This window comes from Vicia villosa, linkage group LG3 (assembly GCF_029867415.1).
Source record: "Vicia villosa cultivar HV-30 ecotype Madison, WI linkage group LG3, Vvil1.0, whole genome shotgun sequence".
Taxonomy (NCBI): Eukaryota; Viridiplantae; Streptophyta; class Magnoliopsida; order Fabales; family Fabaceae; genus Vicia; species Vicia villosa.
This window is the reverse complement of record NC_081182.1, coordinates 213,646,129-213,672,356: the sequence shown is the minus strand read 5'-3', so window position 1 is coordinate 213,672,356 and position 26,228 is coordinate 213,646,129. Positions and strand designations below refer to the sequence as shown.

At 33.4% G+C, this 26,228-nt stretch overlaps 2 protein-coding genes and 1 non-coding gene across 3 annotated transcripts; 2 read left to right on the top strand and 1 right to left on the bottom strand.

Moving 5' to 3' along the window:
- The first annotated feature begins 479 nt into the window (after nt 1–479).
- Nucleotides 480–561, top strand: TRNAS-AGA (transfer RNA serine (anticodon AGA)). The gene has a single exon. It is a non-coding gene; the product is annotated as a tRNA-Ser (tRNA).
- A 4,142-nt stretch (nt 562–4,703) lies between these two features.
- LOC131593477 (WPP domain-interacting protein 2-like) lies at nt 4,704–7,949 on the top strand. Its single transcript, XM_058865977.1, has 3 exons — nt 4,704–4,859; nt 5,026–6,063; nt 7,006–7,949. The coding sequence occupies exons 2-3, from the start codon at nt 5,046–5,048 to the stop codon at nt 7,722–7,724; spliced, it is 1,737 nt and encodes a 578-aa protein (XP_058721960.1). The 5' UTR covers nt 4,704–4,859; nt 5,026–5,045; the 3' UTR covers nt 7,725–7,949.
- Nucleotides 7,950–12,954: 5,005 nt separating this feature from the next.
- On the bottom strand, nt 12,955–16,570 carry LOC131593476 (probable WRKY transcription factor 2). The gene is made up of 6 exons (XM_058865976.1): nt 16,308–16,570; nt 15,559–15,997; nt 15,294–15,482; nt 14,288–15,024; nt 14,049–14,204; nt 12,955–13,721 (listed from the first exon to the last, which is right to left on the bottom strand). The coding sequence occupies exons 2-6, from the start codon at nt 15,967–15,969 to the stop codon at nt 13,136–13,138; spliced, it is 2,079 nt and encodes a 692-aa protein (XP_058721959.1). The 5' UTR covers nt 15,970–15,997; nt 16,308–16,570; the 3' UTR covers nt 12,955–13,135.
- Between the last annotated feature and the right edge of the window lie 9,658 nt (nt 16,571–26,228).

Sequence of the window (26,228 nt, the reverse complement as noted above, 5' to 3'; positions counted from 1 at the left end):
CACTTACTTAATTCTATCAAAATACCATGTAAGTTAGGTTAAAAAAAACACACTCAAATCTCCACTATTTCTTCTTCTTCTTCTTAAAGAGAGATGACTAGATTAGTTTTGTTTCAGATCTACGGAGCGAATTTTAAAAACAACATTTTTCTTGCTCTTTGTTTTTCGTTATTTGACATTACTTGCTATTATGTAAAATAGAAAAATTTGTTCATCACTTATTATATTTTTTTAAAAATTCTTCTGTTTTCATGCTCTAGAAACTTTGTTTAAAAGTTCTTCCTTTTATAAAATGTTATCCCTTCCTTTAGGCTTTACAGTTCCACTTATTCGCTTTGAATGTATTATCTATTTAAGGCTTATTAAGTTACTCATGTGATTTTAGTTGAGATTTGTTGGAAATTGTTAAGGAATTATCTACTATAGTATTCTTGATGATATCTAAAAGTAAGTAACAGTTGTAAGTAATCAACATAAATGTGGACGTGCCGGAGTGGTTATCGGGCATGACTAGAAATCATGTGGGCTTTGCCCGCGCAGGTTCGAATCCTGCCGTCCACGATTTTTATTTTTGGACAACTTTGATTCTAATCAAACTGAACTAATTTTTAGTGAATTGCTTCTGGAACTTTGATTTGAATCACCAAATTTCATGACTAGAATAATGTGATTTGAATCACAAATTGTTCGACACAAATGAGTTCTCATATATTTTACTTCTTTATTCAAATCACTTAATATTTTACTCGAATCATATCTCTTACTTATGACTCAAATTATACACCATTTTCATTCATTTTTGTGCTAGATCTCCAGCATGAGTTCTCATATATTTTACTTCTTTATTCAAATCACTTAATATTTTACTCGAATCATATCTCTTACTTATGACTCAAATTATACACCATTTTCATTCATTTTTGTGCTAGATCTCCAGCATATATAAAAGCTTTTTTCGCTCAAAACATTAACAATGTTGAAAAACACACACTTCCACTATTAATTTGAAAACCCACAACTTACTTATTCTCTCATTTTCAAAAGGATTTTTGAATCTTTCTTGAGTATTTGAAAATGATTTCTTTCATCTTCTACTTCATTCTTTTTCCATTTTCACGAGGATCTAAACCTCGTCTTTGGAGATTTGTGATTGTTCAGAAAGACTATGTTATTGTATTTAACGATTCTTTTTGAATATTTCTTTAGATTTCAAAGGTTTGTAAAGTGTGTGGTGTTATGCTTGGTTTGACAAGTCCAACGAAAAAGAAGGAGGTTCTTATTTCCTAAATTACTTTCGTAATGCTATGCAGAAGTATACGGACAAAGTGAGAGTTTTTCTTAATATTTGAGTATATCAACACTTAAGATATTAGATATTATGATTGTACTATACATCATATAATTTGTCATAAATTATAGTGGAAGATCAAACTTTCCAAAGAGAAACCATTGAATAGTGGAGTAGGCTTAACTAAGACGATAGCCAAACCACTATAAATTTGTCGTAAACTTCTCTGTGTGTGTGTGTTTTTTTTATTTTTTATGGTATATCAATTATGAATACAACTCACCAACCAACAATACAAATGCAAACAGTGTTAGGGAGAAACATAATCCTACCACCATAAACAAATCAACTACTCATCCACCAAAATGATAATATCACAAGTCATGCTGCAACGAGTGCATTTTGTGGAGGAGTAGAATTTTGACAGCTTATTGGCGTAGTGAACATTCATTTATATTACTAATTCCATATAGCCTAAATGCCTACTGACTCATTTTAAATAAACCAAATGTTTTAGAACTATAACTATAACTTAGATCTAAGTCCTTTTTTAGGGGACAATCAAAAGACAAACAAAGAAAAAAAGGTAAGGATTCCTTTGAGAAATTAACTAATATATGTTAAATTTGTGATGTTGAAGATTTTGTTCAGATGTAAAAGATAGATGTGAAAAGATGTTCTTTGAAAGTGGATTTCCAAGTTTTTATAATGACTTTCAAAGATGTGATTATCATCACAATAATCACTCCCAATAATGATTCATAATGGTGAGGGAGAAAAGAAAATGATTTATGTAAGTGCTTGAGATTATGAAAAAAAAGAAGTAAAAATGATGTTTGATTCATAAGCACATGTATTTTTTGAATTAAGTGGCAAAGTAATTTGGAACAATATCTACATTTATCAGAAACTCATTTCTGTCATGGTTCGAGTCATAAAACATGTGATTCGAATCAAGACTAAACTATTTTCGAGTCATGAAAGCTTTGAGTCGAAACAAAGGAGACATGGGGCAAATTGGGACTAGATCACTTCGTGATTCGAGTCATGAAATTTGTGATTCGAATCACATAGTTTTGTGAGTCGAGTCTTGAATAGAGTGAGTCAAATCATAAAAATATCAAAAATTTCTTAAAAGTCTTTGTTTCATTTGATTTGAATCATATGTGGTAGTTACAACAACAATCGTGACAATGGCGTTAGTTATAGCAGCAGTCGTGGCAATGGCGTTGCATGCAACGACCTGATTGCAAGAGTTAGATCAATTATCTATATGAGGAAGAGATTATAACTTTTAAAGAGGAAAATCCAATTATCTAAAAGAGAAAGGATCAAGGGTTGAAAATCGGGGTGAAAAGATGATAGTTTTTCTTAAAATTCATGAGAATTAAAAGCCGAAAGTCACACACTGCACCACTATTCTAAATTGGAACAAAAAAAAAAGTTGAAATCGAATGGAATGAAATTCTCTTAAAACCTTCCAAATTCTTATTAAAATATTAAAATATTAGTAAAAGTTATTTTTAAAATCCATGTAAAATTATAATTCATAATGGTATGCATTAAAATGAAGTTGATTATTCCATTAGAAATCTTGATGTAGAAAAATAATAATCCATGTGAAGAATCATTGAAAACATGAAAATAAAGAAAATGCAAATAATAGCAATTTAGTTACAAGATTAAGCAAACACTAATATACATGATTACTTTGACCAGTGGCTAAAAATCTAAAAAGGGAAGGTTGAAAAGTTAGACAGAAAATGTGGTTGAAGAAGCTTATGGGTGTAATCATTAGCAAACACTAATCCATAGTGGAAGAATCATCCATTTTCTATGCTACTTTTTATTTTTCATTCATGATTTGAAATTCTATATATTTAAATATATCATGTCTTAGTTTAAGTAAACAATAGGCTTAATAAAACAAATTATTTAATTAATTTGTATACTTAAATAAACAACTATAATAATTGTATCATGATATTTTGGTTATTATTATTGTAAAAGAATAGGTATGACATCAGGAAGAAATATGTGCATTTTTCATTGTTTCAGTTTTTTTATACTACTTTTAACTTTGTTGGGAACTATTAATGAAATATTTGATCGATTTATCTAAAATAAAATAAAATAAAAAGCATTCATTTATTTTAATATTTTTAATTATTTATCAATTTTATTAGTTATTATTTTAGTTTAATCGATTTTTTACTTAATCATATACTTTTAACATCATTAATAGTTACTACTTTACAATATAATTTTAATATATTATATTATATTTTACGTTAATTGATTTTATAGTCTTTAATAATAATAATAATAATAATAATAATAATAATAATAATAATAAAGTATATTTATTTAGTTTTATTCAAATAGTTTAATAACTAAAATTTAAATAGTCTGATGTTTCTACATATGGTTTAATAATATATAATTTTTAATTTTGATATTAAATAAATAAATAAATAAATAAATAATAAATTATATTAGATTGAATTGAACTGAATAACTTTTTTTAAAAGTTAATCATTCACAATCAATTCTATAGGGTGAATTCTTATTTACCCAACTCAAAAAATTGGGTAATGTTACCTTTAGTATAAAATGCATTGAAAACATCAAACAATTATTCTATATAATAAATAATTAAATACATAAAAATTAAATGATGTCATCTAATTGGTGGAAGTTACACTACCCATCTTTTTGTGATGGGTAGAGAAATTATTCTCATTCTATAGAATGTACAATCACAATTTACATTATACAAGAACAACTAAGCTTTATTTTATTAGATGAGATCCACTACATTAAATAATTTTTATCATTAATAGATTATGGTTATATCTAAATCATTAATCTTGAGATATTTTTTAATAACTTATCTTATAATTTTTTCGTGTTTTTCTCTTTCTTAAATTGTTTGTCTTCCTTTCATCTGGTGTACTCTCCTTACCATAAAATCTATACCCATCTAAATCAATGTTTCACCACCTTCTCTACTATACATGTTTTCACGACACTCTTTCTGATAATTTCATTTCTAGTTTTATCCTAATAATTTCATTTCTAGTTTTATCCTATCGACTCTTACCACTAGGTATGAAAACATAATCAGAATCTGCGAGTATTCACCCAAACCCGTATCTGCGGGTACCCACCCAAACCTGTCTTGAATTTGACAGAGAAAACCCATTTTAATTAAGTTTAGATTTGGATTTGGATTTTTTCCGATTACACAATATGGATATGAGCTGCGTAACGAAAAGACTAATATTTACTCGAAATCCCCTGTTTATTTTATTATTACTTTATTATTTAGTTTTTATTTAATTTTAATAATTTAAAATATTAAATATTTAGTTAATGTATTGATATTTTAATAATAAAAAAATATTACTACAATAATAATTGAATGTTGTTGTATTTATCTATTTATTTGTTAATTATTATTTCGATTCTTTTTTCCTTTGGTTCTTTCTCAGCCTGTAAAGTCGCAAATCCATCAAAATCCCAAATCTTAGGGTTCCAATGCCCAATCCAAAAAGCTTCATTTATGAAGGTAATTTTCAATTTAATCATAGATCTTCTTCTTTTTCTCTCTCATTCCATTTTTTTGCTCCAAATTATAATTTTTAATTTTATTTTTCAACCCAATTTTGAAGTGAAATTTGATTTGATTTGTTGCTTCAACTTCAATTAATTTGGGATTTGATCTCTGTTTTCAGATTTGAGTTGAAATTGGAATATGGATTTGGGAACTGAATCTGTGGAAGAGAATGAACTGAATCATCATCATGATGAAAATGGAACAAAGGGTGATGATGATTCAAAATTAGGGTTTGAATTTGATGGGAATTTTGGTGTTAAATCTGATCAAGATGGAGTTTTTGTTGAATTGGGTAGTCAGGAGCCTCTGAATTCCAAAGAGAAACAAAAAAAGGGGGTTGGGTTGAAGAAATGGAAGAGGATTAAGAGGAATATTGTTCGGGATCATAACTCGAGCGCTGAAGCTGATGATTCGAGTAAAGTGTTGAAGAGGGGGTTGTCGGGGTCTGGAAATGGTAATTTGAGTGAGAATCTGCGTGGTGTTAAGGAGAAAAATGATGGGTCTTCGAATGCGTTTGGGAATGTAGTGTTTTCGGATGGGTATGCGATCCGGGGTTCTAGTTCGGATTCTAGATATGCGGTTGGATCTGGGTTTGTTGTTGGGACTGATTCGGAGAATAGTGAGGATCGGAGTAGTAAGTCTTCTACGGCAGCTAGTGAGCCGAAGGTGAAGCACGAGAAGAATCGTGGTAGTAGTACTAGTAGGAATACGAGTTCGAAGAATTTGATTAACTCAGCTCCTAAGATTCAGCAAGGAAAGGGGCGAATTGAAACCTCTATGAAGCCCGGTGGAAGAGTTTTCGTTGAGAAGGAGAATTCTATTTCCAGTAGTATGGAATCTGATTCGAGATCCAACTATAAGCACGGCGTTTTTACAGTTACTAGTAACGGAAAACATAGTGGTAAGGCTCATGTGTATGATGGAGGTAACAGTGGCGAAGCTCACAGTACCGAACATTTCACTAAGGGAGATGAAACTGGTTATGACAATGAGAATGGTGAAGAAGAAGATCTTCTACCGGAGAATTCAGCGGCAAATTTGTCTTGGAATGGTCCTGAAGATAAAAATGGGAACAACAGCCAATCTACTAGCATTGAAGATCCTTTGATTGAGTCTATAAGGAGCCTTCAGGCTGTCCAGGAGGCACTCGAAGAAGGTTTGTCCGTCCTATTCTGTGAAACTCTAAATATAATACTTCTTGCCAATTTGCGATTGAGACTGCTATATTTCTGATGTTATAATCCTTGAGAAAATTTATGTAACATATATATATTTCCTTATCATCAGTTTGTTGACCATTGAATACCGACAATGACACGACACGACACTTGTGATCACGTTCAATTTATTCATGTTTTCAAACTATTATTAGTGTCAACGTGTTAGTGTCGTGTTAGTATCGTGTCCGGTGTTCGTGTCCGTGCTTTGTAGGTTTGATTTGATTCCTTGAGCTCATGTTAATGCATAAAGTGGTTGCTTGAAATACATATATCTTATGTTTATACCTAATTGATGATGGTCGACTCTTACCTCACTAGTACCTTCTACTTAATTCCTCATTTTTTTGTTTCTTCTTTTCAACTCCTTGTAAATATTCTGGATGAATTGATTAATTTAATAAAGTCATCCAACAAGATCAGATTTTGAAACTATTGTCCTGCATATTTAGATCTATGTTGGGGATTTTACCTCTAGATCTAATCTAAACCCATTCCACCGGATCTTGCCTCTTTTGCCTTCCAATTGCTTGCTTAGATCTCCAATAGTGTGAGTAGTGTCTCCACCACCTTCATCGTCATGGTCCAGCCTGTTTGCAATGGTGTGCCATGTGAATGTGAATTTGAAAATTGATGGAGTTAGGGATGTTGAGGCTGCGCCGAGAAGAAGGATAGGGAGTAGGAATTTTGCAGAGAAGAAGGATACTGATTTTTTAACAAGCTTATATTGCAAGCTTTTTGTTAGCTAATTTAAGTTTGTTAACATGCTGAAAGTAGATTATTGGAATATTATTTATAAAAAAGAACAATGCTTTCTTTTAATTTTTATCGTTGTGAAGTTCCTTCTTATGCTGATGACCACTTTGTGTATGCTCTTGCAGAACTCCAGAAATTCAGGGATATCGGTACTGAAATTCTCTCACCAGATGACGACTCAGCTATCAGTGCATCTGCTGGTATCACTACTGCTGATCTTAGTCACTCTAGCGCAGAAAAAATCAAACAAGCTGCTTCAAGTTCCTTGGAGTTTCAGATATCGAGTTTGACACAACAGGTTAACCTTCTGGAAAGCAAGCTAAAGGAGTTACAAGGCGTGCTTGCCGCGAAAGATTCAAGGATTGTTGAACTTGAAACAGCCTTGACCAGTGGTAATTTTCCTAAAGAAGCATCTGCTAACACCGTAAGTTTATCGGAGGAAAAATATAGAGAAGTAGAGTACGAAGTCGAGGGGCTTTTTATGCAGAAAATCGAAGCTGAAGTTGAATACCTGGCAATTACAAAGGTGATACAGAACTATAAAACTGTAACAGATTCACAACATACATTATTTGAAGAACAAGAGAAACTCTCCGAAAATCAATCACAGGTTCTAAACAAGCTCGTAGATGCGGAGGATAGGGCTTCGGCTCTCAAGAACAAAGCAGAAGAGTTGGAAAAATATTGCGGCGATAATTTATTACTCGAGGAGTCGTTTGTGCTGCAGAAAAGAGTATGTAAGGTGTCATTTTATCTTTTCCTACAGTTCATTATGTTAATCTTGTTCTTTTGGTTTCTTGTGTCAGAGTTCTCTCTCAATTCTGAGCTTGTTGTACCCACTTAAGCTTGCAACAATAGTAGGATCATTTTGTGTATTCTCAAAAGCTTTTTTTTTGTTGTTGTTGATCTTTAATGTAAAATTTCCTTGTTATATAGAACTTACCCTTCTTTTTTAGGGTAGAGGGAGAAATGTGCATTTACTGTAATTTGAGTTTGGGAAAGACACTTGTTATGTTAGAAATTTACTAGTGAGTTCGAATAAATGACTCACAAATGTACGTTTCGATTCGATTATAGCATGTTTTTGAATTTGATTTGTGCAAGGTTTTCCGGCTGCGATATTATAGAAACTATGAAGTCTAGTTATTGAGTAAATACTCAGAGTATCATGCTCAGATTTTTGAATATGTAACTTGTATTTTGTTATGAAATTCTAATTGGTTAAGTGGTGATGTTTCATCATCTTTGGTTATAATTTTTGTTTCTCTATTTTCATCTGGCTTATGAAATTGATTCCTTCATTTTAACATCACATAATTTTAATCTTTTCTTTATATTTTAAAACTAAAAAAATAGTATTGTCACATATTTTGAATGACAGAGAATATGAAATGATGTTTTAAATTATTTCGATTGATTAATTATTTACGTATCATTAATTTAGTTTAAAAAATAACTACTTTTTAATATAAAACGCATTTTTAGATGTTTTTCTTGTACTTTCTTTGATAATTATTCACATTATAGTTTTAAATATGTCACATCATTATTTTTATAATTTGTAGTGATATATTTGTGATTGTTTTAAACTAGAGCGCTCTTGCCCAAGAGTTATATCGTCTAGACGTTAGTTAAGGGGGAAGAAGTCCGTCACTACTCCCTAAACATTATGTCCAATTGTTGCAACTCATGGTTACTCAAATTCTAGGTTTAAAAGACCTCTATAAATACACCTTTTTTCAGTGAGGGAATGATTAATAACGACTCGTACTAACCACACTCATTGTACGCTTATACTTAAGCAATTATCCTTCTGCAAAGTCTCTGACCTCATGTGAGCATGACTCCTAAAATTACTATAAAACACCATCATACATAACTTCTCTACGCACCCTGACCACCATATATCTTTATAAATAAACTAAGGCCTTTGAGTCCCCTCGCCCTTGTAGGAGGAACACACATATGTACTTTTTGATAAGTACGTGGTACCCACCACGGGCCCCCGATAAAACTAACCTGAGCCACACCTTCTTCATCATCATCCTGCACGTTACTACCCTTCACTCATACACCTAGCCACGTTCAACCATGATTAGTAGGAGAGCTCTATCCTCTACGCCAAAAGGTACCAACAATTTGCAGAGATGTCGACGCCCTGCCATAGATGCCTGCCACCATGGACAAGTTACGTCGCCATAACCAGACATTATAGGATGACGTCCACAACTTCAGACAACATCAATAAGACTTTAATCCTCTTGAGGAAATGGAACTGTTGGATCCCAGCCACTCTCAAACGAGATATGGGAGGTGACTATCTTCGAGGGCTTTAAACCCCCCTCATTGGCCAAGTTTGATAGGCGAAACGATCCATATGAGCATGTTGCCTCCATCGATACACAGATGGCCATAATAAGAGTGCACGACTCCTTGAAGTGCAAGATGCTATCTGGCACTTTCAAGGACACCGCCTTTAGATGGTATATGGGTTTGCCTCGTGCCTCCGTCAATAGCTATGAGAAACTGGTAAGTAAGTTGGTACACCAGTTCGGTGCCAGGCTCCACAGGAAGATGTCCACCACAAGCTTGTTAAACATATGCTAGGGTCCATCCGAATCACTAAAGTACTATCTCTCCTTTTTTAACGAGGCCACCATCAAGGACATCCCACCAAACTAAGAAATGTTTGTGGGGGAGTTCCGAATTGGACTTAAGGTGGGACACTTCAACGAGTCCCTCACCAATAAGTCAATGTTTTCGTTGGTAGAAGTAGTCATCCGAGCAGAGTGCTACATAAAGGGTGAGGAGAGTAACGCCAAAAAGAAGCACAATGTCCATGAGCGCATTCCAAATCAGAAGGCTCACATCATCTGAGGAAAAACAATTATACCTCGCCCATAAAGGACAAGACTACGTTCAAAAGGGCAGGTAAGGCTAAAAACTAAAAAGAACTTCGAGCGCCTAAACACTCGTTGTAAGCAGATTTGGCGCAAGGTTTTCCACCTACAGAATATCCCTACACCGTCTGCCCCAATGCGAAGGTCATGGGTTTTGAATCAAGAAGATGGTGCAAGTTCCACAGAGTTAAAAGACACTATACTGAATATTGCTACCAGGTTAAAAAGGAGATCAAAAAATTAATACAAGAGGAACACCTCAAGAAATATGTGAAGGGTGACTCCTCGCATGCGCCGGACAAAGTCTAACTCACAAGGGCAAGATGACGTTGGAAGACCTAGGCCCAACAAAGCCAAAGAGGTGACCTAAGGCGAAGATAGTAAAGTTGTGGGCTACATGCTCAACACTATAGCAAAAGAGTTCCCCAAGGGCGGAGAAATTAGCTCTGCCCGAAGAAGGTATGCTCACTAGATTCTGAGTATAGAAAACTTCCTTGAAGTTGAGACCGAAGGCGAGCGCCAAACTCCATAAACAACGACCATCTTCTCGAAGAAGGATGTAGCTGGCAACCGCCCTCGCAACGACGACTCGATGGTCATTACCGTCAAGTGTGAAGACTAAGAAATTAAAGAAGTTCTCGTGGGTCAAGGGAGTTCCGCAAACATATTATACTGGGAGATATTTAAAAGGCTTCCACTCAATCAGAAGTTTTAAAGCCTTTCAGAGGAAAGTTGATTGGATTCTCTAGAGAAAAAGTACAATTAAAGGGGTATATCACCTTGAGGATCACTCTCGAAGAGCAGGATCAGGCCAAAGAAATAAAGGTCGGATATTTGGTTATAATGCCCCATCTTTGTAAAATATGAATACGGGGCTACCAAATTTTCCTGTGCTTGTTGGCTGCAATATGTTGCACCATCTTCCTAGTGAGGTATAATGCCTAAAAACAGTTGTCGACCACTAGAATAGTTGGTAGTGGCATTTGAGGTTTGGCAACTTGAATTTTGGATCACTCAATCAACTGATCACTCAAGATATGGTAACTGGTATACCAAGTCTTGTGATGCCTAACAAACTTTATAAAGGTTTCTTAGTAGGGAAGCAATCCAGAAAGTATTCAGTTTCGACTATGCCAATGAGATCCTCTTGTATAATAGAAGTAGTACATTCAGATGTATGTGGCCCCTTTGAGGATCATACCATTGGTGGAAACATATATTTTGTCTCATTTGTCGATGAGTATAGTCGAAAGTTTTGGATATATATGATCAAGTGCAAAGATGAAGTATTTGAATCTTTAAGAAATCATAGTGAAAAGAAGATCAAGGTTCTGCAAATAGATGGAGGTGGTGAATACACATCCAAGATACTTGAAGAATTATGTGCAGAACAGGGTATTGGTCATAAGGTAACTGCTCCTTACACACCTCAACATAATGGAATAGCAGAAAGAAGAGATTGTACTATATTGGACATGACGAGATGCATGTTGAAGCAGAAGAATCTGCTAAAATCCTTATGGGGTGAAGCAGTCACCACTGTTGTCTATATTCAGGACAAGTGTCCTACCAAGAAACTAAAGAACAAAGTTCCTGAAGAAGTGTGGAGTGGCAAACAAACATCAGTGAGTCATCTGAAGGTGTTTCGCTATGTTTGTTACAAACATGTTCCTTATGGGAGAAGAAGGAATCTTGATGACAATAGTGACCCTATGATTTTGGTAGGATATCATAAAACTATTGCATACAAGCTATTCAATCCAATTAATGTGAAGATCGTGATGAACCGAGATATTGTGATTGTTGATAATTCTGCCTAGGATTAGAATTTCGGTGATGCAATTAATATGCCTTTGATGAGTTATGGTGTCGACGATGAAGTTGATGAAGTCGAAGTCAAAGCAATTGTCGATATTCTAGTTGAAGTTGAAGAAGATAATCGAGAGGGTGTGGCTAGAACAAGCCGAATACCTCAAAAAGTTAGAATTCCTCCTTCAAGACTTCAACACCATGAAGTGGTTGGTGATTATGAAGTCACACCAGATGGAGAATTAGTTCATTTTGCTTTATTTGCAGGTGTTAAACCAATCAACTATAGTAAGACTTTAAAGAATAAATAGTGGAAGTCAGCTATGGTCGAAGAGTTACAAGCGATCGACATAAATAACACATAGGAGCTAGTCGAATTGCCAACACACACAAAAGCTATCAAAGTAGAATGGGTGTTCAAGTTATAGCACAATGCCGATGGATCGATAGCAAGATATAAGGCAAAATTAGTAGCTCAAGGATTCCGGACGGAGATACATCTCCGGACCATGATGGGTTTATACGAATATGTATCTATGAACTATTTTTTAAACAAAATAAGGATTTTTGATCCATTAAGGTCGAAGAGTGTGTAAAAAATGTACGTCCAGATATGCATCTTCGAACACTAAGAACAATTGTGATTTTTCACTATAGTGTGAGAGTACCCCTAAGGGTGGAAAAAATAATTCCCTTTTATTATGGTTAGACTTGTTTGAATTGACTTATTTAAGTTTATCTAATAAATTACTCCCTCCAAACTTAAATTCATGTAAAATAATTAATACAATTACTAATCTACCGGGGAATAAATTCTCATTTTTTAACGATGTTTAGTATTTAATTGAGGGATAATTTTTGAAACAAAAAAAGTTAAAACAGATTTCTTGTTTCTTGATGCTGTTACAAAAACTCTGCATAAAGACATGATATCAGGATTATTCTGCAGCAAAACTAGAAAGTAAAAACTTTAACTTTTTTCTGGGAATGTGAAACCTTTATCTTTAACATCACCTAAAGAGGTTAATCAATCACTATGCATATTTTTCTGTGACTTACTAGAATTTGTACTTCACATCACAACATTGCTTGGAATAATGGGAACATTCACCTTCATGGTTCATCCTTTTTATGATATGATCAGTTCCATCTTTTTAGGATGGTCAATCATGTTAACAAATCACTATCACTTGACACAGACACTTAAACGGCGACATCGATAATAATTTGAAAAAAATAAAAAAAATCAAACTATGTGTCTGTGTCAGACACTACTCACACATTTGTTGAGAGGTGTCGGTTTTCCAGAGCTTGAAAAACTCTATAAAGAGCGATTTTCAACAAATATCATAAACACAAATGTCATAACAAACTCAAATGAACTGGTATACCATAATTTGATGCCTCAAATGAAATAATATCAGCAATGAGACTAATGTGAAATCCACCTATGTATGTCTGATCATTACATATGTGTATATATATGTAAATCATATAAATGTAAAACATTAGTTTTGCTTTTAAGAATATATGTGAGAATAAAATTTTACATGTGAGGTCCGAGAGGCATGTGATTCATAATATCTTGATACATCGACGATGCACCGTTTTGCATGTTAAGGCTTCCGCGTTCAGGATTTGCGTCCATATTTGGTTCTCCCTTTGGTAACATGAAGCCCATTTCATTTGCGGCACGCTGTTGTTGTTGTTGCTGATGTTGCTGATGTTGTTGTTGTTGCGCCATGAATGGATTCATAGGCATTCGTGAAGAGGGGCCTAAACCAGACATTGCAAGGTTGGAGAGGTGTTGATTCATGCCGAAGGAGAAGCCGTGCGGATGAGCTAGCTGCTGTCTTCCGTGAAAGTTGAATGAGCCGAGCGAAGGCCTTCCCATTGCGTTGTGAATTTGAGATGGTTCAGTTCTATGAGCATGGTTTTGAAGAAGACCAGGAGCTTGCCCTTGACCTGCGTTAGAAGCGTTGTTCGCATTGACGTGACTGCTGGAACGAGCAGCGGGGACATCGTGATTGTGCTTTCCCTCGTATGTGGTGATCACAGATTTAAGGTCATGCGATGCTCTCTCCACATGCTTCCTTACAGTGCACCCTGCATTGGTGCACTTGTAGTAACTCCTGCACCCCAATACAGAAACATTCAACAATCAACATAAACTAGTAACAGCGATCGGTACTGCATTGCAGATTTCGAGAGATTTTCGTGTTTTTTATAGACAAGTAGCACCGACCCGACAAAGTCTGAAAAAAGGTGTGTCTGTGTCTGTGTCAGTGTCCGAAATTTACATCGACACTTGTGATTATATTTAATTTATTCATTTTTTCTAATTATTACCGGTGTCGGTATATCAGTGTCGGTGTCGTGTTTGCGGTGTCTGCGCTTCATAGACAAATGTTAGTATATTTGTTATCTCAGGAACGGATAAGATGAGAACGATTGATTACCTTGGGTTGGGATTTCCTTTGACAACTTTTTGCCCATATTTCCGCCACCTATAACCATCATCGAGGATATCGACTTCGCTGGTAGTCTGCACAACAACTCTAGGCTCGCGAATGGCTCTAGTAGCTCCACTCATCTCAGCATACGATTCCAGTTTCCTTAGAAAACAAGTAGCCGATTTTGAATATGTTAATATTTTCCACCAAAAAAAGAAGCAAAAACAATGAAAAGTATGAAGCACCTTCTCTTAGACTCGGATTCATCTCCTTCCGCATCGTAACCTAATGATACACTACCATGAGTGCCTTGATCGTCTTCCTCTTCTTCATTAGAAAAAGTGGACGAGCCATCCACGGCATCACCTGAATCTAAGTGAGTAATACCGTTTTGAGTTTGCAGATTGGTGGACTGGTTGCCGTACTCAGCAATAGCAGATGCAGCCGATGTCGCTTCAAGGTTTTCCGGCTTCCAGTTAGCTATATTTCCCTGTGCTTCAACATGTTCAGGATTGTCCACTTGCATGTCGGCGTGAGGATTAGCTGACCCTATGCCTGACCGGCGACTCGGAGGAGGTTTCGGGTGGTTGTGTGCTCCCTTATAGATGATCTCCGTTATGTGGCCCTCGTGAGAACGTTCAACTTTCTTTTTAACCGGACAATTCGAATGGGTGCATTTGTAGTAACTTCGCGGAAACTCGCTACCCTTAACTTGCTTTTGACCGTATTTTCTCCAATTATATCCATCTTCCGACGGAGTACCACCAACACCAGCAACAATTGTGTCTCCGTTGACTCTTTGTTCCCCCTCTTCATCTGCTTGCTCTTCCATCGGTGCAGAATTGTCTTTTTGAGGCGGCGAGTCGGAGAATTCCGCCTTAAGATGGTGGCTACTTTTGTTCTCAGTCGCATCAACTCTTTGAGATTGAACCGAAGCTTCAAAACCGTGAAGGGTTTGCTGAGGAAGTGTAGTTTGATTCATCTGCAAATTGAAACAAGACTAAATGACCCAAAAAAAACTTGGATAAACAACTCAATTAAGCACTTATATCATAAGTGCTTATGATATAAGTGTTTATGAATCAACTATTTCTACAATAAAGGATTAAATAAAATTATATTGTTTTCATATAAACTATAAGCAGTTTTTATAAGCCGTTATAAGTTGTTTCTACAAACTTTCTCAAACAGTCTCGCATGTACTTACGCTACTAGATAAGCTCAAATAAGTGATTTTCAGAATGTGCTTACTTTTCTACCAGCACCGTGATAAAAAGAGGGTCCTGAATCGGGCGTAGGCTTGAAAGCAAAGGATGAGCCATACATATCACTAAAGCCATTAAGTTTAGATTTTTGTTGATCATCCGAACATAATTCTGTGCCGCGGATATTTCCGTTCGAGACAAAAGGAAACTTTCCCGTTGTCGGAGATGGTTGTGCCTGAAATTATACCGATTCATAACTCAAAAAAATCGACATACAAATAAACAAACCACATCACAAAAGAAGAACTCACCAACGAATTCGCAAGGAAAACAGGAGAATCCAAAAGTGTAGTAGGACTAAGACCGGGCGGTATAGTCAAATACGGAGACTGAATCTCCGAATTGAGCGAAAGTTCAGTAGATCTAATGCCTTCTGTATTCAACCTCGGCGCATTAAACCCGGTTCTCGCAGCAATTCTTTCAACAAGACCCCCTCGCGAGTTCAACTTATTATCAGCTCGATAACTCGCATCGCTCAATTGAGTACCCGAATCACCGTCTTGTACCTCAATTCTATCACTCTCAGATTGTTCAGAGATTTGTCTTGTTACATTATCACTCTCTTCATCTAGCATTCTAGAAAATAGGGTTCTCGGACTCGGATTCGAATTCGGAAGACCCCAATCACCATTAAGCCCAACATTTTCATCAATCCCAGCCATTCAAACCTCACTTTATCAAACACCTAACCTGCAAATTTCAATTTTTTTGAAGAAAACAAAATCATCAACAACAGAATAAAAAAACATAAGAAAACAACCTCAACAAAACGCTAAAATGAATCCTAGGACAATGTTTTTCCAATCAACCTTAAAAAATTCAAATTTTTATAACCCCAATTTCTCAACAATTTCCCAAAATTATCATCTTTACACACAAAAAAAAAAAAAAACAGGAACATAAATCAAAACAAAAAAAAAAAAAACAACAAACAACATTGTAATAAAATCCTTAAAAACATGAAACATAAATGTTACAGAAAATCGAATGAGCTGCTTACCTAGAAAAGAATGAATTGTAAAGATGAGATTTTTAAGAGAAAATTGAGACAAGGGAGGTGAAGCACCACTGGAAATGATTAGAACAAGAGAATCGGATCCGAGAAACCCGAACCCGACCCAAAAATTTATCTGGGTCTCTCTTGGTTTGGTGTTAATCTTGAGAGTAAATGGAATGATTCATCTTAGGTTTGTGTTTTGTGTTTTGAAGAATGAATGAATGTTTTGGTTTTGTTTCTTGTTAGATGAAGGAGAAAATGAAGGAAGAAGGAGAATAGATACAAAAATATTTATAATTTATTTATTAATAATTAATTTAATAATTTTTTTGATAAAATTATTATTTCTTTTTTAGTAAAATAATAATTTATTAATTTTTTTTATTCGAGTAGTATAATAGGACAATAATATTATATATTAATGAGGACATTCTTAATTAATAAAAAATATTGCATTAATAAATATATTACTACTATTATTAAAGCAAAAGGAAGGAAGGAGATTGTGGGGAAGGTGAAAGAGAAAAGAGAGATGATTGTGAAATGGTGGTGGACCTCAAATATCAAAGGAATCTTTGACATATACATGAAAACATTACTTCACCTCTTCTTTCTATCTAGAAATATTTTCTTAAATACAACTTTACCCAATTTATTTACTTTTTTTTTTTGGATTATAAGTTTTTAATTAGTGAATAGTAATATATAAATTAAGTTATTGGTTTGATTAATATATTTTATTGAATATATTTGAGTTCGATTTTAGTTGCAACTCAATCGCTATCAGTCTATAATTGAATTCGTGTTTGTTGCATAAAAAATTAATTTTATACATAAAAAATATTTGAGTCTGACTTTAATTGCAACTAGATAATATTTATATATTTTATATTTTATTTCATGTTTGATGCGTAAAATATTAATTTTGAACATTGAACATAATTGAATTCGACTTTACAACAATTTGATTTCGCGTTGTGTAAAAAATTGATTTTGATATAATGAATTGTTCTCTAATATGATTATTTTATCTTTAAAAATTTTAATTTATTGTATTTAATTTTGAAAAATAATAATAATTTATTAAAATTTTAATTTTTATATAATTTTATTCAAACACAAATTAGTTTTATATTGAAGTATTCAACAAATCTTTAAATAAAATAATTTATAAAACAATACTTTTTTTTACATAATTAAACATAAACATAATCTTTAATAAATGTAAAATTTAGAAATTTTAATATAAAGTTTGGCCAAATTATGTTTTTATCTATTAATTTGAATGCTATTTTTAATAAATTCATATAACCAATAAAATTAAAGTTAATGGAAGAAATTATTTTTTATAAAACTCATTTATTTCAATTTATTTTTAAAATGATGTTTATAGTATTATATATTTTTATCTAAAAAAATTATTTAAATAGTTTATTTATTAAATATTATTTTAGATATTTTATTATTTTATAATAATTTTTTCCGATATTAAAATTTCAAAAATTCACTTAAATTTTAAACTATTTTAAATAGCTTTTTCTAACATATCATTTTTTTTTTTTTTGCTAAAACTAAAATATGATTTTTGAGATATGTCTTTTTGAAAGAAAAAAAATTTGATTTTGACTAAGTTTCATTTCTTTAATAATATATATTAAGGTTATTGAATGTTAAAGGAAGTATTTTAATATTGAAAAAAGAAATTTAAAAAAAATTATACATAAAGAGTCATATAAAAAAAATTCTAATTATTTGTTAGAACTAATTTAGATTTTGATTCTTGATTACAACACTATTGTATTTTTGTTTTGACTTGACAACAGATAAAAAATTCTGTTTTTTGTATTTTTAGATTAGTAGGATAGATTTTGTTTTCACTATTTTAAAATGAATGTGATTTGTTTAGATTCCAATATTAGGAGTTGGTACCCATTTTTGTCACTTAGTGTAACAATCACAGCTGGCCTTGAAGTCATAAGTTGTGTGAAATGAGTAACCATGTCATTGGATATCATCAAATAAATAACTCATTTTAGAATTCCAATTTTTTATTTTCATGAAAAAAATACTAATTAATAAGAAATATATTCTAAATATATACTACTACAAATTAGTACTATGAGTATTGTTTGTAGTAAGCTATGATATAGGTTTGGAAAATGGATCCAAAAATTGAGTACAGAAATTAAGGAGAGAAATCAGAATATTTCTAGCTGCCAAACACTTGGAATCCTAAAATGGCAAGTGTAGATTGTTTGTGACCACTAATTATTATTCCATTTTCCATCTAATTATAGCATCCAATACAATTAGTTATTCACTCACTTGGTGGCCACATGTCTATAATTTGAGTGTAAATTTGATTCAAAGCTACTAGCTGCCATGTTGAGGCATTTCTAATCCAAGTATTCTTAAGTTGTTTGTTATTACATGCTCTTTTTATGGAGAAAAAAACATGTACTAGTTATTTTAAGTCAATTTTAACATTTTTAATAGGAGTTTTTATTTTTCTTAGATCATAACCATTTTTTATTTTGAAATTTGATTTTTATAAATTAAAATCAATTTTTTTTAAATAAATATTATGAATGTATAATAGACAGAAATATATTTAAAATTAAAATTATAAAATATAAATTTAATTTAAACGGGTTCCAAAATGATTTAAAATATAAAAATGGTTTACAAGTAAAAACTAGCTCAAAACTAATTTATGAGTACAAATTGGTTTTGAACCAATTTTAAATAGAATTAAAAATACTTTAATACTAAATTGGAATAATTTTGTTTAAGCTTCAAAGAGGTCGGTCCATAGAATTCTAGGCCCAAGATTAATACGAGAGAAGAGTGGGCGTAAATGGGCGGTCTCAAACATCGAGCTTGTGAGGTCGTTGGATTCGACCTAATGTCCTTAGGGCATTAATCACTAAATTTGGCCTAGTGTGCTTCAATATCAAGCTTATGCATAAGCTGAATTTGGCCTAGTGTGCTTCAATATCAAGCACATAAGCACATAAAGACGTGACAAGTCATGTGTGGAAAAATAATTGCAAGAGATCAACAAAGAGGAAAATTGCATTCTCTATTAAAGGGGGACAATTGATTCCTTCTCACCTTCGACATAGGCCAGTGGTTCAGTTTATGGACCAACTCTTTACCAACAATTTGAAATCTATAAATGTCTCAGCCTTAGGGTTGAGAGATCACACAATCAAAACCTATTGTGCTCCATAGAGACGGATCTATTTACATGTATAGGGGGCAAATGCCCCCGTAAAATTTCTAAGACTTTTACATATATGGATATGTAATAGTGTCTACACCTAAGATATTAAATTAAAAAATTAGTTCAATAACTTACACTCCCTCAGAACGCATTCTTTGATAAAAGTTTGTGAAGCCTATAAAAAGATACACTATTGAATTAGGGTGTGTTTGTTTCATGGATACAAAATATATTCCTGGGAACTTAAGGTTGAAAATAAAAATACCTATGTTTGTTAGAAGGGAATAAAAAATTGTTCCTAGGAAAAATTTATACCCAGGAAAGAATTTCTCCCATGTTTAATGGTTTTCTAATCCCCTCTCATAAGTGTGGGAATCTTTTATTCCCGGCGGTTACCACCAAAATAGCAGTTACCTCCACTACTACATACTATTTTATTTATAATTATTATTTTATATCTATAATTATAATATATTATTAATTAAAAATAATTTAAAAATAAAAGATTCCTAGACTTTTTAAAATACTTTCCAAACACTTTTTATAAAAACTTATTCCTTAGAATGTTATGCCTGGGAAAATTATTCCTGGGATTAATTTTTTATACCGTGAAACAAACTAGGGGTTAGGTTTAGAACTAATAAATGTTGGCAAGTGCATTAGTCTGGTGTCTATTTCTATAACAAAGTGTTCTAAATTTTCTTATTTTATCTTTTTCAATAAACAACATTTTAAAATAAAATAAATGCTTTTCAAAATTCAAATGAAGAGATTACACGATAAATAAATTATTTATAATTTGCTAATATATGCAGAGAATATTTTTAAAAATTAGTTACAATAATAAAAATAGAAAAATTACTTCATTTTGAAATTATGAACCTACGAAAAAAATTTATGATTAAATAAATGATATTGTAATTTTAATATTATAAATTTTAGAATAAATTTGCTCCCCCTATTTAAAAAATTTGGATTCGTCCCTAGTGCTTCATAATGCAAGTAGGGTATGCATTAACTCTCGATTTTATAAAACCAACGTGTAATGTATAAAGAGGTCATGGGTTCGATCCCATGAAGACCCCTTTTGGAATTTTTGAAAGGTGAAATCACTTTTCTCCTCAATCTTGGCCTATAACCGACAGGTTAAACAAGATTGAGTTATTATTTCTAATGTGTGTTGTTTATTTTACTAAATCCTAACGGAACATATAACTTCTCAATGATTGGTTGGAAAATAATTATATAAACAATTGTATTATATTTGAAGAACAACTTACATTAATCAATGATTTTTGAGCATTTTGTAACTCATCATTCACCTCACGCTCTTTAATTGTTAAAATTTCTTCAATATTTCAAGTTCTCTATTCAACACTTTCTTTTCTACTATTTCATTCTTGAAAGCATAAAATATAATATTTTGAAAATGAACAACTATGAAAGAAAGTTGAATGAAAACTAGAAGTATTGGAAAAAAATTTACCATCAAAGAGCATGAGATAAATGATGAGCTGCAGAATGCTAGAAAAAAATTAATCGGTGTAAGGTATGTTTCAAATACAACATAATTTTTCATATGATTATTTCCAAAACTAATTTAATAGGTTATATGTTCAAAGAGTAGTTAGTGAACAAACAGTCGATATTAGATATAATAAACTCAACTCGACGGAACAAGATGAGATATGCACAAAAAACATAGTTTGAATAATGAATATCAATATCAATACTCAAACTCAATAACAACAACTAAACTACAAAATATTGATTTTCATAACTTTGTGTAGTAGAAAAACTAAGCAACAACAACAATAACATTAACAACTCAAAAACAACAACTTACTTTAAACAACAACTCAAAAAAAAAATCTCAATAAAACTATAACAACATCATCAATAAACCTATAAAATAAATTGGTTTAAATAACAACAACAACAACAACAACAACATGATTAAACTTATAGGATTTAGAATCTCAACAAGAACAACATCAATAAACTTGTAACATAAATATGTTTAAACAACAACAACAAGATTAAATCTCTAGGTTTTGGGGTACAACAAGATGAGTAATGATGTTTGATGTGCCATATCTCTGAAGAAGAAGTGAAAGAAAATATTTTGGATCTCTGAAGAAGAAACGAGAGTCCTAAACATATATTATCTTCATATTAAGCACTACGCCAAATTTGGCTTTTAGCAGCACCCCTACGAAAGCGCTTTTAGGAAAAGCGCTGGCATAGGCTTCGCTAAAGACAAAATTAAAAAACACGCTAAAAAAGCGCTCTAATAGTGGGGGGGTATGAAAGCGCTTTTAAGAAGCGCTCTGGTAGGGGGGGTTATGAGAGCGCTTTTCAAAAGCGCTCTGGTAGGGGGGGGTACGAAAGCGCTTTACAAAAGCGCTCTGGTAGGTGGGGGGAACGTGGGGGGAACGAAAGCGCTTTTCAAAAGCGCTCTGGTAGGGGTGTTTAATGAGAGCGCTTTTTGTCAAAGGCGCTGGTATAGCCCAGGCTATGAGAGCGCTTTCCAGAAGCGCTTTAGTAGCCTTATTACTAAAATTAAAACCAAAAACACGCTTCTACTGTTTCTCACTTTCTCTCTTTCTTTTTCTCTCTGCACGCGAACCAGAAACCCCACCCCTCACCGTCGTCGGTCCTCCGTCAACCTTATCGGTCCTCCGTCAACCTTATCGGTCCTCCGTCCACCACCATCGCGCGAACTTCTTCTCCTCCGTCCACCACCATCGTTTCGTCTCCGTCTCTTCTCCTCTGGTAGCAACTTGCTTTGCGCCACCCAGGTATCACACTTCTCATAGCTTTTAACAAAACCCTAGATGTATCAATGTATCCTTGTGATTCTGAATTTGATGGAATGCTCTTTTCTTAAGGCCTTTGATATATATATATATACATAATATTTCTGTTAGCAATTGCCTAGTTCCAGAAACGTGTGATTTTAGGTGATAGGGTTTGTTCCAGAAACTTCTAAGTGATAGGGTTTTGAGTTCTGTTGAACTGTGAAATGGTGGCTGTTGGATTGTTTGGGGTCTGCTTGTATGGTTTTCACAAAATATAAATTTAACCTCTTCTTATCTTTTGAGTTCTGTTCCATAGAGAGGCTCTTATTCTTAATTTGTGGTCTCCATTTATGTCCTTAGCCTCTTCTTATCTTAGTACAATTGAAATTGTGAGTCTCTTGTTATCTTAGTAGAATTGAAATTGTGAGTAAAGTTTCTTGACTGTTGTATAAGATAGTGGAGGAGGTGCAATATTTCTCTACCAATGATGATATATGTAGTGGATTTTGAGGCATGTCGGTATATACATACGTGTAAAGGTATATAACTAGCTAGTGGCATAACCGATGCCCATCATATATTTGGGCATAAAACTGAATATAAATTAAATGATATAAAAATGAATATATAATAGTATCAGTATGAACATAATTAAAAATGAAACATCTCATGAAACAGAGACCAGCACTAAAATCATACCATTCCCTCCATATGCCATAAAACTCACATTACAGACAGTTTTTCATTCATTAGAATTCACATGAAGTTATCCTACAATATTTCTCAATTTAGTGAAAAGGTAGTTACTACGAAGTTTCTAAGAAATAGCGCAGTTTCTAACTGTTTCTTTTGGGTCAAGCTTGTACAATATAAGTTTCTTTGTAGAAATGAATTTAAGAGCTTGTTAAGATTTAAATTCTTCAGCGTCTTTGATCTGTAGTGAGTCTTATACTTTGCATTTGATCAGTTGATAAGTATGAATTTTGTCAAGCAAACATTTTGCTTGTTAAGTCCAAATGATGTTGGGAAACTGCGCAAGGGCTTTGAGTGATATAACTATCATATTTATTATTATTAACAATGAAAGAAATTTTATGAAAATCCCATCTGATGGCAGCAGCTACAAGAGTTTTTTACTTGAGTATTTCTTGAATTAGAGGAAAATGTTAGGTTATTTCCATTGAGGGAACTATTTGATGAATACATATCTGGAAGTTTGAGATGGACAGTACTGCACCAAACAGTATTATGCATATATATAAACTATATAATATATATAATATATATTATATATTATATACTTTTATTTATATATAATAACAACAACAATAACCCTAGCTAGTACATACATAGCTATATAGATTTTGGAATTTGATAAAATATATATTATATACTTTTATTTATATATAATAACTCTATGATATATATGTTGTGTGTGTATGAGATTGAGAGTGATGGTATATATTGTACAATAAATTGGCTTGTTCAAGGATGCCAAGTACTGTAAAGTATGAGAATGACAGCACATAGAGAAATTAAATAATAAATAATATATAATAATAGTAATAATATATACCTTATGAGAGTTGAATTAATGAGGAAGAGAGAAGGTAAAGAATGAAACAAGAGTGAGTTAATGTATATAGACAAGGATGATTCATAAGGTTTGCTTTTGAGCAAAAAGTTTTATAGCTTCGTGTTAGTAGTGGTGTATTTAATTAACTGCATCGTGTGTCTTGTGTTAGTAGTGTTAGTAGTGGTGTATTTAATTAACTGCATCATGAGCTATTCACCCATTCTTATTATAATCATACATTGAATTGAATTTCTTGTATAGGTCTGACTGGATTGATAACTTTGGATCTCTTTGGAGCTCGTATCATTGACTCTGGTACTACATATTTAGGAGTATGTACACACATCAAACTATTGTTGATTTCCTTTGTTCAATCGATTTTGTCTTGGTGGTTACTAACTTTGTGAATTTGCTATAGGGGTAACTTGTGTATAGTGAAAGTTTGATCGTTTCCCAGCCTAGTTCGACGTTTGGCGTTTTCTTGAGTTCGGTAACATCCGAGGTAAATTTCTTTCTCAAATTACTGGTATTATGATGAATTTGTCTGAAATTGTGTGATTATATATGTTACGTTTTATTGCTTCGGATTCATTCCGTTTATACTTTGCGTTTTGACAGAAACACATTAGTTTTATGTGTTTAGAGAGTTAATATAGGAGGTACTTACTAACTTTGTGAATTGAATTCGCCATAGGGGTTACTTGTGAAGAGTGGAAGTTTGACCGTTGTTGTTTAGCTTAATTAAGACATGGATAAGACATGGATGAATTCAAACCGATTGTCGAAAGAGTACGAGAAAGGGGTATGGGAATTTGTTGAGTTTGCGGTTGCGAACTCCAAAGACCCGCTTCGAATGCCGTGTCCTTGCTTGGGTTGCTGTTATGCCGGGGGTAAGGTTGACGGGAATCAGTTGGGATCTCATTTACTACGGTTTGGAATTGATAGAAGTTATACATGTTGGACAATGCATGGTGAGAAAAGTACCGGGAATGCTGGGTCGAGGTGTAATAGGAAGTATGCTTCAAACGACGATTGCACAGACACATACGATTGTGATCGAGTCGAAGAGATTGCAGAAGCGCTGGAAGAAGATCTAGCGGATTGTCCCAAAATGTTTGAGAGGTTGGTAAGCGATGCAGAGAAACCGTTGTATGATGGTTGTTCAAAATTCACAAGATTGTCTGCGGTGTTAAAGTTGTACAACTTAAAGGCGGACAATGGATGGTCGGATAAAAGTTTCACAGAGTTATTAGCCCTTATGAAAGATATGCTACCAGAGGATAATGTTCTTCCCAATCGAACGTATGAAGCCAAAAAGATGTTGTCTTCTATTGGAATGAGCTATGATAAGATACACGCATGTCCAAACGATTGCGTTTTGTTTCGAAACGAGTATGCAGCGTTGAATGAGTGTCCTAAATGTGGTGCCCCTCGATATAAGAAAAAGTTGTCTCCTGCTAAAGTCTTATGGTATTTTCCTATAATTCCGAGATTTAGACGCATGTATCGTAGTGAGACCGATTCAAGACACTTGACTTGGCATGCAGATGAAAGAATTATTGATGGAAAGTTGCGACATCCGGCAGACTCACCACAATGGAGTAAAGTTGATACTGAATATCCTGAATTTGGAAAAGAAGCAAGAAACCTTCGGTTGTCATTGTCTACTGATGGAATGAACCCGCATGGTATTCAAAGTATCTCGCATAGCACATGGCCTGTGATTCTTATGATTTATAACTTACCTCCGTGGCTATGTATGAAGCGTAAGTACATGATGTTATCTATGCTAATTTCTGGGCCTAAACAACCAGGGAATGACATAGACGTATACTTGGCACCCTTAATCGAAGATTTAAAGTTTTTGTGGGAGAGAGGTGTGGAGGTTTACGATGGGTATAGGAAAGAAAGTTTCAACTTGAGGGCGATGTTGTTTGGAACAATTAATGATTTTCCAGCATACGGAAATCTATCCGGGTACAGCAACAAGGGTCAAAAGGCGTGTCCTGTTTGTGAAGAAGCGGTTGAGTTTTGTACTGAATATCTGTCAAATGTTCAATCAATTGGACTCCCCAAATCTCATATTGTCGAAAAAAAAGAAGGAAAAAGGCTAATTGGAAATAAAGTTGTGACAGTATCAATGGTCGAACGGGATCAAGTGCACTTGTATGTTCTGCACAATGAGATTGAGGTTGAGCCGTTTGTTGAAATGCACAAAGTTGTTCTCCGAGATTTAAATCCAAATAGAAATGAGAACTGGATAGTACGAGAGCACAATCGAAGTTTCATACCGTGGTTTAGAGATCATATTTATTCAAAGT

What these genes read in the sequence shown, in the direction of transcription:
- LOC131593476 (XM_058865976.1), bottom strand. Translation starts at nt 15,969, where the DNA reads ATGGCTGGGATTGATGAAAATGTTGGGCTTAATGGTGATTGGGGTCTT. An exon ending in ATCACGGTGCTGGTAGAAAA is followed by an intron (nt 15,025 to 15,293) that starts GTAAGCACATTC and finishes TTCAATTTGCAG; the next exon opens with ATGAATCAAACTACACTTCC. An exon ending in AAAGGAAATCCCAACCCAAG is followed by an intron (nt 13,722 to 14,048) that starts GTAATCAATCGT and finishes ATTGGGGTGCAG; the next exon opens with GAGTTACTACAAGTGCACCA.
- LOC131593477 (XM_058865977.1), top strand. Translation starts at nt 5,046, where the DNA reads ATGGATTTGGGAACTGAATCTGTGGAAGAGAATGAACTGAATCATCAT. An exon ending in CCAGGAGGCACTCGAAGAAG is followed by an intron (nt 6,064 to 7,005) that starts GTTTGTCCGTCC and finishes ATGCTCTTGCAG; the next exon opens with AACTCCAGAAATTCAGGGAT.